At 37.6% G+C, this 12,361-nt stretch overlaps 1 protein-coding gene across 1 annotated transcript; it reads left to right on the top strand.

Annotated features, from left to right (window-relative positions):
* The first annotated feature begins 8,999 nt into the window (after positions 1-8,999).
* Positions 9,000-10,308, top strand: LOC143559982 (protein PSK SIMULATOR 1-like). The gene has a single exon (XM_077048394.1). The coding sequence runs from the start codon at positions 9,070-9,072 to the stop codon at positions 10,300-10,302; it is 1,233 nt and encodes a 410-aa protein (XP_076904509.1). The 5' UTR covers positions 9,000-9,069; the 3' UTR covers positions 10,303-10,308.
* The last annotated feature ends 2,053 nt before the right edge of the window (positions 10,309-12,361 follow it).

Genomic DNA, 12,361 nt, shown 5'->3' with positions numbered 1-12,361 from the left:
CTGGCCACCGATGCATAAACTTCATCGTAATCAAGTCCTTCTCGTTGCCAAAAACCTTGCACGACCAACCGGGCTTTATTTCTTATAATCACTCCCTTGTCATCTTTCTTGTTACGGAACACCCATTTTGTTCCGATCGGCTTCTTGTGATCTGGTTTCTTTACTAGCCTCTAAACATTTAGCTTCTTGAACTGTAACAGTTCTTCTTGCATTGCTTCAACCCAAGAGTTTTCCTTCAAAGCAACTCTGTAGTCCTTGGGCTCAACCTGTGAAATAAAACAGGCAAAAAGACATCTGTTAATGTTACCAGAGGTGCTGCGTGTTTGGATACCAGCGGTCGGATCTCCAATGATGTTCTCAGTCGGATGTCGGCGATGAATTGGTAACTGTGGAATTTTTTCGAAACTCTCGACTGGTGTTGCCTCAAGCTCAATGGTCAGGCTCTCTATGGGATGAAAGACCGCGGTCACATCGACAGCGGCATTTGGTGGGGGATATCTTGCATCTTCTTCTTGTTCAACCAAATGTTCCTGAGCGATAGTGCCTTCCCATAGGTTGTCGTAGAAAGGTACAACGATAGCAGGTACCGACGATGAGTCAGTGCTGCGAGAAGTTCCAACAGGAACGGTGTCATTTTGCACATTCTCTTGAATAGCTTCCTCAGCAGATCCATGAACGTCTTCTTCAGAGGAAGGTGTAGGAACTGATTCAACTATACTTGGATCATGAGCTGGGAAAGTTTCCATTTGGTGGGTTTGTTGATCCGTCGTTTGAATGGTCTGTTCATTTCCCACATTATCAGCTGACATAAATGAGTCGGTGTCTGAATCATATGTATCTTCGACATCGGGAATTTCAGTAGAGACTGCAGATGTTTGCATATTGACTTCTGGGACAGGTTGATTTGCCCCATGTGGACCATTGAGTGCGGGTGCGGGTGCAGCAATCTGAATGTCCGTCAGACCTTTCACAACGGCGTGCATCAAGATTGATTGATCAACAATTGTCGGAGATGGTGCAGGAACAACAAGAGACATCACTGGAGCAGACGGTGGTACATACATTCCTCGAAACTGCCTAAACAAGCCTTCATAATCAAACATCCAATCAGGACCATGGTGTGCATCGGTAGGGTTCAGTTCTTGCCAATCAATGTTATAGGACTCCAAAATCACTCGGGATTTCTTGTTGAACACACGATAAGCACTTTTGTCAGCGGAATAGCCAACAAAATAGCACTCATCCGACTTTTCAGCAAACTTTGAAGTTGTAGCAACATTCGGCTGAAGAAATGTGCAAGGACATCCGAATGTCTTGAAGAAATTAACCCTTGGCTTGTTTCCATAAAAGACTTCATAAGGTGTCTTATTCAGTCTTTTGTTCAGCAACACACGATTCTGAGTGTAACAAGCAGTGTTAATGGCTTCCCCCCAGAAGAATAAAGGGAGTTTGGAGTATGACAGCATGGTTCTTGCAGCTTCAACCAGTGTACGATTTCGTCGCTCAGCCACCCCATTTTGTTCAGGAGTGTAGGGTGCACTGAATTGACGAAGAATCCCCTTGTTGTGACAGAATTAGTTGACTGCTTTGTTGCAGAATTCTGTTCCATTGTCACTTCTGATGCACTTGACTCGTTTGTCCGTCTGATTTTCAACCAACATGATGAATCTGATAAGAAACTGAGATGTCTCATCCTTGTGACCTAGCAGAAAAGTCCAACTGAAACGCGAGTAATCATCAGTAATAACCAGACAATAGGCTTTTCGACCTATTGCAATTGGTTGAACGGGACCAAAAAGATCCATATGCAGCAGTTGAAGGGTGGAGTTTATGGAATTGATAGTCTTGGAGCGGTGAGGGAGTTTGTGCTGTTTGCACTTCGAGCAAGATAAACATTTTTCAGCACAATGAAAAGTTTTTACAGGCAAGCCCCTCACATGGTCACCTTTAACCAACTTATTTAAGTTCTTAAAATTGACATGCCCTAGACGTCGATGCCATAAGGATGAGTCGTTCTCCGAGGCCTTGGACATTAAACAAGAAGCAGTCCGCATGGAGTAATTGCTTATCATGTCCTAGAATATAAGCGTCATTGTGCCTCGGAGTACGCAACATAATCCACTCTTCCGGGACTTTGAAGCCTGGTTTAAGAATAAGACATTCATTTTCAGTGAAAAGAGTTGAAAATTTCTTATCGCAGATTTGAGAGACACTGAGTAAGTTATGGTTGAGTTGTTCCACAAGATTGACTTCGTCGAAGGTCAATGTGCCATTTGAGACCTTGCCTTGTTTCGTGATTTCTCCTCCTATGTCACCAGCAAAGGAAACATGTCCACCATCGAATGGTTTAATGTCAAACAATAGGGACTCATCTCCTGTCACATGTCGGGTACAGCCACTGTCCAAGTATCAAATACTGTTGACAGGCCTTCCAGGCTGACCCTACATACATGAGCAGCTAGTTAGTAGAAGGGCCCCGAGACGAACTTGTCTCGGGAAAAACAAACAAAAAATCATCCAGTTTTATTTTATGATTCTTAAAAATGTAATCTTTTGGTGAATCTGAATCTGAATTACAATCACTCGAGGAACTTGTGTTAAGATTCCCTTGGTCCTGAAAAGGCTTTCTTGATTGCCTTCGTTTTGGTTTGGGTTTGATTAACAATTCTTCTGTGTTTGCTTTGGAAAACGGTTTAGAAGGGTTTTTAGGGTTTTCAGCTTCTGACCTTTTGGCTAACCGCTTCCTTTCTCTTTGTGTTAGCCAGAAGGGATTCTTGGGTTTGTTGGTTCTTTTAATTCTTGAATCCGTCTCACTGGCTGGGGTACAAGTTTGATAAGGCATTTTCTTAGGTTGAACACTTAACTCAGTAAATGTCTGACCAAACTTACTTTTGGCGTCTCTTTGTTGCTTATGCCAGTTCTTGCAGTGTCACGCAAGATGAGACAGATTTCCACACATAAAACAACATTTTCTTTTGTTACAATCATAGACATGTTGATCACTGAAATATGTGGGGTGAGGTGATGTGGTAGAGTTAACGTATTGATAACCTCTATCTGTGAACACATTTGAATGATTCGATGCAAAGTAATTTGACTGCCTAGGTTTATGACCAGAGTAGTAATAGGTACTATCAAATTGATCATAAAATTGAGAACTATTTCTATTAGTAGTATTTTGTGAAAATGAAGTTTTCTTTGAAGGCACATATTTACTCGACGTGCTTGGTTTTTCATTTTCAAAGACAATTTCTTGTTTTCGTAAGTCCTCAAAATCACGATCAGTTGACGAGCAACTAGAACTTGTCTGTTCATCAAATTTAGCCACATTTGTTTCATCAAAAACTGTTTCACACTCAGAATCAGACAAAGAACATTCACTTTCATTACATACTTCTTTACAATTTTCTTCACAAGTGGTTTCACAAAATACAGGTTTTGATTCCGACATTAAACATTCCAACATGGATTCACAAACTTTGTTACAGACAGGGTTATTAATACTTTTGGTTAGACCCACACAAGACTCAAAACGTGGTTCTAATCCTCCATTTTGCTTAAAACCCTGATTAACTTTCCCACAATCACCATTGTTTATATCACCTGCTTCACAAGACACATTGACGTTAGATTTATCAAATGATTGAATTGGAGCAGCAGTTTGAGATGCTTCAGGAATAAATGTCACAGGTTTTGGTATCCTACCAACACCATATGCCATTTCTTCATCAGGAGAAGTATTATAACTAAAATGGGGCAAACTGGTGTAGTTATCATTGAATGGTGGTGGTATGGCAGTGTAGTCGTACCCCAACCCCGCTTTAACTTTAGTGCTTCTCTGGGCTCCAATAAGATCATCTAATTTTTCAGATGATGCCTCAAACCTTTCGACTTGTTTTTCCATTTCTTTCTTATTAGCAACTTCGAGTTTTAATTTCTTAATATCTTTTTTTAAATCATTAATTATGTCCTTATAATAAATGACATTATGTTTTTCTCGAAAAATTTCAAGTTTAAGATTAGCTACATCATCGTGATGAGTTTTGATCTTTTTAATGTAGATCTTATCAGCTTTTACATATTCAGTGTTCAACTGACGAAGTTTTGCATTTTCTTTCAAAACTTCGTCTTGTAAGTATCTATAGTATGTAACCTTGTTAACACATGCTTCCGTGCAAAGATTTCGTTTTACCTCATCAAGGTGTGATGCACTAGAACCGGCAGCAGAAGATGAAGAGGCTTCATTTTTTGTAGTGAAAGCCATGCTAGCCATATTCAGCGGATTCTGCAGCTCTTGAAACTGTTCGTCCCAATCCATACCAGTGTGAACTTCTGTTTGAGAAACAAGGGCTCTTGAGTTTGAGCTTGAGCTGCCCTTTTGTGGACAATTCCCGATTCTTGGAGCTGAGTTGTTTGCCTTTTGATCCTCAGGCCTCTTTCCAGCAGCTTTTGCATTCTCTTCATCAGTTACTTCTGTCACCTGTATATCGTTTGCTGGTTTGGGAGGATTTGTGCATTCTCTGGCAAAGTGACCCATCTCTGCACAATTGTAGCATCGAAGCTTGCTCTTGTCGAAACCAATTCGCTTTCGATCAGAATCATTGAAGCTGGTACTTGATGTCCATTTTCTCAAGATCCTTTTGGTTGATATCTTTTAGATCACCTATCTCAAACTGAGCCGGTAACAAATTCCCTTGCAATAGCTCTTCATGACAAGACAGAAAAGCTTTAACGAGTGTCACATTTGAATCATTCAGCATAGGAATGGCTTCACAATAGCTGGAGGGCTTGTTTGTTTGAGGTTTTGTTGTAGAAATTCCATGTGCCTTCAGAGCTTGAGCAACTGCACTGTCAACTGCTTTTTGAAACGAACTTGCACTGGATGGAGTTGATGGGTTGCTGGTAAAGATAAATGCTGTTGATTGTGAAGGAACAGTTGGTGAGTACTTGGGATTGGTCACGGGATATACATTCTGTTGGGTTTTGCTGACAAAAGCTGTTGGCACACTCGAAGATGTAGTACTTACTCCGGCTTGATTCAGAGAATTCATATGATTGTTCATCCTCATTTGTTCATCCATTTCGAATGATTTGATAGTGGATATTAGTTCACCGTTTGTCATCCCATTCAGATTTGTGGTTCTCTTGATAGTTATTGTGTTTACACTCCAACTGTAAGGCAAAGAGTTCATCAACTTGTGATTCACCTCAGTGTTGGGAATGTTAACACCTGCAGCTCTTACTTTGACCATGAGCTTCTCAAACCTCTTCACTAAGTCTAGCACAGCCTCACCTTGACGATGGTTGAACATGTTGAATTCTTCCTTCAACAGTGCTTTCTTGTTTTCTCTAATTTCAGCATTTCCTTCAACCATCTCAACAAGAGCTTCCCATAATCCTTTGGCACTTCTGTGTTCTCATAGTGTTTCTGTGATTTCATTTGAAAAACAAACTGTCAACAGAAACGCTTTCTTGTCTCGTGCTAACTTATCCATATCATCTTGATCATAATTCTCAGGTGACTTAGGTTGTTCCCCAGCATCAGTGCGAGTTACTGGAACATGAGGACCCTCTTCAAAACATCTCATCAAATTAGTTTCAGTTAATGAGATGAAATTCACGAACCTCCATTTAAAATCAATGAAGTTATCATCTAAGGTCATAAACTTAGGAGGTTTTTGAGGTGTCCCCACTTGATTTTCTAACAGCAAATAACCCTTCAATAATTCTGAATCAGTACTAGCCATGGTGTAAATCTTCAACATAGCGTAATCTTTAAAACAGTCAACTTTTTTGCTTAAATAGCTTCAAGCGAAGCGAAACGGCTTCAAGCGAAGCGAAAGAATCCCAAGCGAAGTGAAAGGATTCCAAGCGAAGCGAAAGAATCCCAAGCGAAGCGAAATGGTCCAGAAAGCAAATCTTCCTTGGGATATGTTCCACCCACTTTTGTCAGTACAAGTACGATGTTTGGTACAATGCTTGGGCGAAGCGAAATTTTTACTTTTCAAACTAACAAACTTGAAACCCGTAAACACCACTTTTAACACTTAAGACTTTCACCAAGAACATTTCAAAGACATTTTATGAAGTTTTTGCTAATTCTTTTTGAATTTTTGATAATTTTCTTTGTCAAAAACACTTGAACACTTATTTTCTTCTTTTCAAGATCAAAACCCAAGGTTGTGATCCAAAAAACCCTCAACTAGTGAGCCGAAGCTCTGATACCAATTATAGGTCCCTATTCGGGTGGATCTAATAACGTCTTTGGATCAACCTAACTTAGTGCTAGCGGAAATCACACTAAGCAACCAAGAGGTCTTGGATCTTGAGTTTATTTTCGGTTAAGGAGAGGAGAGAGAGAGAGAGAGAGAGCTGAGTGAGAGAGATAGAGTTTTTGCAAAAGGTTTTCTTTTGTATATGTAACTTCAACTCTTGCTTCTCATGACGTGCTTCCTATTTATAGGGAAGCATGCATGAGAAGTAAAAGACTTCTAATGCCTAATGGGCTTTTTTACAATGGACCGTGGCCCAACAATGTACAAAATGACCTATCGGCCCAAATACATAACTAAAACAATACAAAAGACTAAATATACAAGAACGGGGCCCAACAGAAGATAACCTCAGAGTTGTGTGTGTATCAATTATATATTAAAAATTAATTAATTAATTAATTAAGCTAAGACAATCAAATACGAATAAACAATTAGGGTAGCACATAAGCACGTATGGGACCATAAGCATGCTAGTAGGTCGTTTTTCTAGCCACCTATTCTATAGCATTCGGCTCTGATACCAAATGTAAAGTAAAGTAAAGGCTTTACTCATGCCGGAACACATATAACTCACATGAAGCATATATTAATTTATGTATTGGGAAAGCTTCTATGAGAGAGCTAAAGATTATGATTCCTCACTAAAGATCGATTTGGAAAGATATTTATTACAAGAATTATTAATCAAGATGATCGCTTGTTAGGATTTGATTGTGATGATTATATATATGTTTGACTTTTTTCATCATGTTGACTTTGTCATTTATATTGTTTTTTTGTAACTTAAATTCATTTGCATGTAACCAAGATAAATAGATAACTTATATTTAGATGTTATAACCATTAGTTAGCTACCTAGCAAGGTTATAAAGTATAAGGATGGATCTATTTAGATGAATGGGTGACAATAAATAAACATATATGGGACCATTTGTTAAAGGAATGTCATCCAAAAGTGAAACGAACACTCCTACAAATATTATCACTTCTCTTCCCTAACTCATAATGCATTGTCCATTGCTGAAAATCAGGCTGGGCCAAATGCTCAAGCCAATCCCTAAAGGAAGAACAAAACAACCAGAAAACGGGCCCGTCTTTGGTTCCAATCTGATTGCGAAACGAATGTAAACTTAAAAAAGTTTTTTTTTTTTTTGTATCTTGAAGAACATAAACATGAAACAATTTTGTCTCAGTTGTAATCCACTTTGTTAGAATCTCGCACACACACGAAAGCAATAATAAGAACATGAGAAATAATGTGATTTAGTCTAGACTAACCTACATCCATGGGCAACAACCAATGTAATACTTTGATTACTATCTGCCTCACTCGTGAGGAAGCACAAGTACAAGATGTTATATTTATAGTACTAGATTTAGGTTTACTACTTAACCGGAGTTAATCCCCAAGCCCAATAAGCAAATCAAGCATCCACAAACCAACACACTTTGATTCTAATTTGGTTTTCAGCTTTCGCCGAATTTGACCATTATCCAAGCTTTGTGTAGCTGGCGTCGATTATTGAGGATGTAACATTTTCTTTCTAGTATCAATCAATACTCTTCGTTTTGCTAATGGAGACTTCAACTTCCCAAAAGGTCATTCGTTCTAATTTTTTTCGCACAAAGCACAATTAACTATATAGTTTTTCTCTTATTCGCAACTAGTACATATAAACGTATTGGTAGGACAATGTGAAATTTGATCACGGCGTCACAAATCCATTCATCACGTACTTAGTATCCGGAACTATGAAGGCTATGACAATGAGAATGACGCAATCACAACCAATTATGACCAAATTTGAAGTTAATATAATCTTTAAAGAGATCTAACAACATGATTCATGGTTGATATTCTTCTGACCATGAGATTTACTCATAACCATGTTTGACCTAAACACGATAGAATTGCAATTTTCATAAAATTAATGATTCAAGATTTGATAATTTGTACCAAGAACACTATATCATATGGATGATGGCATCATTACACTTATGATAATTAAGTTTGACTTTATAAAGTCATGATTGGATATCACTTGAACTTGTTTCATCAATTGGTCCACTTTACACACACGAGGCCGCAATTGTGTTACATATCAATATCATAACTTTTTTCTTCCCTCTACATGTGTTTTCATATATGCATGCATGTTGAATTATTCAATATTATTTTCCTAAATTATATTGTTTTTATGACTTTCTTATATATATAAAATCTAGTAATCTTACATGTGGACCTTACATGAGTGTCCTCTCTTGTTGGATGGACAATGGGTTTGTTGTAGGTCAGTTGCGTTGAAGGCGGAATCAAAGTCGCTAAAAACGAGAAAGCTTTTTTAGAGAATGAACATATGTGTTTTCTCTTTTATTTTTGTTTTTGATACATTGGGTTTCTTGGCCCCTGAAGCTATGGATTTTCTGACCTGGATTGGTCAGCGGATACGTCATGCATGCTAATCTTTCGGCTCCAAAGACTCAAAACTTTGATTTTAGTAAAATTGATTTTGATATTCAAAAGGGAGTTGCGGCAACTTGTTGTCCATTGGCCTACCACTTTATTGTATTAGCAATGATATAAAACTCATTTTGGAAGAAGAAATTAAATTAAAAAAGAAAAGAACACTAGTAGATCAACATGCTTCGTCCCCCCTACATAAAGAGCTAGGATGGATATTATTATTCTGCATTTAACACTAGTCTTCACTGCATCTTATCTTGCTTTCAGTCTTCACGTCAATTATTTTGCTTTTCAACTTCTTTAATTTCTTTACTTTCTGCAAACCCTAATATGGTTCTTGAAACATGGCTAATCAAAGTCAAGAAAACCATATCCCAAACCTTTGATTCAGTTCATGTCACCCCACCAACCAAAAGTACTCATGTCCTCAAGAAATCCAGAATTAGGGTTTTGGCCTTTGAAGTCGCCGGAATCATGCGGAAGCTCACCGACATGTGGCGGTCCCTCACCGACGAAAGCGTCACTCATCTTCACAACAACTCCATATGCTTACAAGGTGTACGTAAAATTGTATCAAACAAAGACACCTTTCTTATTAATCTAGCATGTGCTGAAATGGTTGATAATATTAGGGTTTTGGGAAAATATGTGTCCCGGCTTAGCAAACTGTGCGAGGATGCGAGTCTCGGGTGTTTTGAGACCGCTTTTGACTCGTTTGCTAACATGGGTCATGACCCTTATGGTTGGATTGTGAGTTTAAAAGATATGGAGGTTAGGGTTAAGAAAATGGAAAGATATGTTGCAGCCACTGCTACACTTTATAAAGAGATGGATTATGATGAAAATGTTATCAAGAATAATATTAAGAAAGGAGCTAAAATGGATCTTGATATTCAAGAAAAGCTTCATTGGCAAGATCAAGAAATTAAGTATTTAAAAGATAGATCTTTATGGAATAAAAGTTTTGATGGAGTGACTTTGTTGTTAGCCACATCAATCTTTACAATTCTTGCAAGAATCAAGCTTGTTTTCGGTATCGTAAATCACGAAGAAAACAATGATATCTCACAAGGGTTTTTTGAAACATACTCAAAGATGTTAAAACCATCATCAAACACTTTAGGGTATGCTGCGTTATCTTTGCATTATGCTAATTTGATTATTGTGATGGAGAAGATGATAAGATCACCTCAATTAGTTGGTCTTGATGCAAGAGATGATCTTTATTCAATGTTGCCTAACAGTATTCGATCATCGTTAAGGGGTCGATTAAAAGGTATCGGGTTTGTAGCGAGTGATCCGGTTCTTGCAGGAGAATGGAGGGAAGCTTTAGGCAAGATATTGGGTTGGTTATCACCATTAGCACATAACATGATTAAGTGGCAAAATGAAAGGAGCTTTGAGCATCAAAATTTGATGCCCAAAACTAATGTTCTTCTTTTACAAACATTATTTTTCGCGAATCGAATGAAAACCGAGGCTGCGATTACTGAGCTCTTGGTTGGTTTAAATTATATTTGGAGATTTGAAAGAGAGATGAACCACATAATACCGGCTAAGTAAACAATTTTCTTGGTAAGATTAATTAATAGTTCCCTTGATTAAATCTAATCTGCAAAGATTTGTTTAATCTATGTAGAATGTAATCTCTCTAATGTTGTTAAACCATGTATGGTTGAGTTAATTAATTTTTCACAAAAGAAAAAGAATAAGGTGGAAAAGGATTTTCTTTTCATGTTTCACATATGAAATTGGATGCTATAGAAAAAAATCTTTTTATTTTGTTCGAAATAAGTTAATATGATTCGAATCGATCAGTATCATGCAACTATAGTAATCAAAGGTAAAGATAAAGAAGAATCGGATTCGGTTTATACGGATTTTTTGAATGGAGATGAAGCCATCATGAGAGGTGCACAAAATTTGTTTGTTGTTTTATGGATGTATTTTCTATCAACATACATATGTAACACCATGTGAAATATCCCACTTTAGTCATGTTGTGAATTATATTCACAAAAGTAATATGACCGCATTCTTTTCTTTTTGTTTTGTCTTCAACTATGTATATACTTTTTCTTTAAAGTTATGAAAGAAACTAGCGAATTAACTTTCTAAATTCAGTGAATGATTTAGTTAACTTTTGTATATCAATTTGTTAAAAGAAAAAAAACAGTATTTAAAGAGAAAATCACAATTCTTTTTATATTCGGAGAAAACGGTTCTTTTATTTCAGGTACAACCTTCTTGAAGTATCAACTAGTAGCAGATGTAAGGATTGGTATATAAATTTATTAGATTGATAATCATATAAAGCGAAAGATGTTTTAGTTATTTGTATCGAAGCTGAAACTTCTTTCTTGTTGTAAAAAACTAGTGTTTTTCCCGGCGCATTGCGCCGGGCAGGTCGGTAAAACACAGGCGCTGGTAAAACACAAGCGTTGATACGGTAAGTCAACACAAATTCGATCGGTTTCAGTTACATGCGTTATTGTATTGGATCTACGACCAAAATAAAACAAAAAATTATAAAAATTGGGGTGGACCAATGGCGTGGCTTCGATCGGTAAAACTCGATCATTTGTAAACCCGACCGTTATCAATCCCGAGTGTTGAGCCGGTTGAGTCTACGCGAATTCAGTCGGTTTTCGTCATGTTTGTTACGGTACCGGAACTAAAAAACCAAAATCAACATTAAGTCAGTTTTCGTTACGGTACTGGAACTAAAACAAAACGCGGTGAGTCTATGTGAATTCGATCGGTTCCCGTCGCGCTTGGCACGGTATTGTAACTAAAACAAAATAATAAAAAAAGAACAAAAACAAAATTCACGTTCGGTAGGTTTTCATTACGTCCGAAACTAAAACAAAAAAAAACTACCAATAGGGTGCCGCAAAGTGTCCCAATCGGGGCTTTGCGGCACCAATCTTGTTAATTATATAATAACTAGTGTTTTACCCGGCGCGTTGCGCCAGGGAAGGTCGGTTTTGGGCGGTGGTAAAACCCAAGCGTTGTTGGTTTCAAGCATTGAGGTGCTAAGTTGACGCAACTTCGGTCGGTTTCAGTTACGTGGTTTATTGTACTCAACTAAAAACAAAACAAAAATTATAAAAACTGTGGTGGTCCAATAGCGTGACTTCGATTGGTAAAACTCGAGCGTTGGTAAAACCCGACCGTTTTCGATCCCAAGCGTTGAGGTCGTGAGTCTATGTAAATTCGGTCGGTTTCTGTCATGTTCGTTATGATACCGAAAAAAATCCGCATTCTGTCGGTTTTTGTGCTCGTTAGGATACTGAAACTAAAACAAAACATGATGAGCCTACGCGAATTCGGTCAATTTCCATCACATTCGTTATGGTAACGAACAAAAACAAAACAAAAAAATGTCTTGCACCATCCCGCCAAGTGACTCAATGGGGTACTTTCGACACCAAAACTCTTATTTATATTAATATACTAGGTTATTGACCCGTGTACGACACGGATGGAAATATAGAAGTTGTCAAGTACACACATATAATTTCAAACGACAAGATATTTTTTAATATGTTTTTTTGAGATGTCACTATGATATAAAATTGCAATTGATATTTATACAGAAAGAAAGTACTGTAAAACATGA

Source organism: Bidens hawaiensis, unplaced genomic scaffold (genome assembly GCF_021521415.1).
Source record: "Bidens hawaiensis isolate Kalapana, Puna unplaced genomic scaffold, B.hawaiensis_p1.1 tig00020148_1, whole genome shotgun sequence".
Taxonomy (NCBI): Eukaryota; Viridiplantae; Streptophyta; class Magnoliopsida; order Asterales; family Asteraceae; genus Bidens; species Bidens hawaiensis.
Note: the sequence above shows the minus strand (reverse complement) of the source record. Positions and strands in the feature narration are given on the sequence as shown.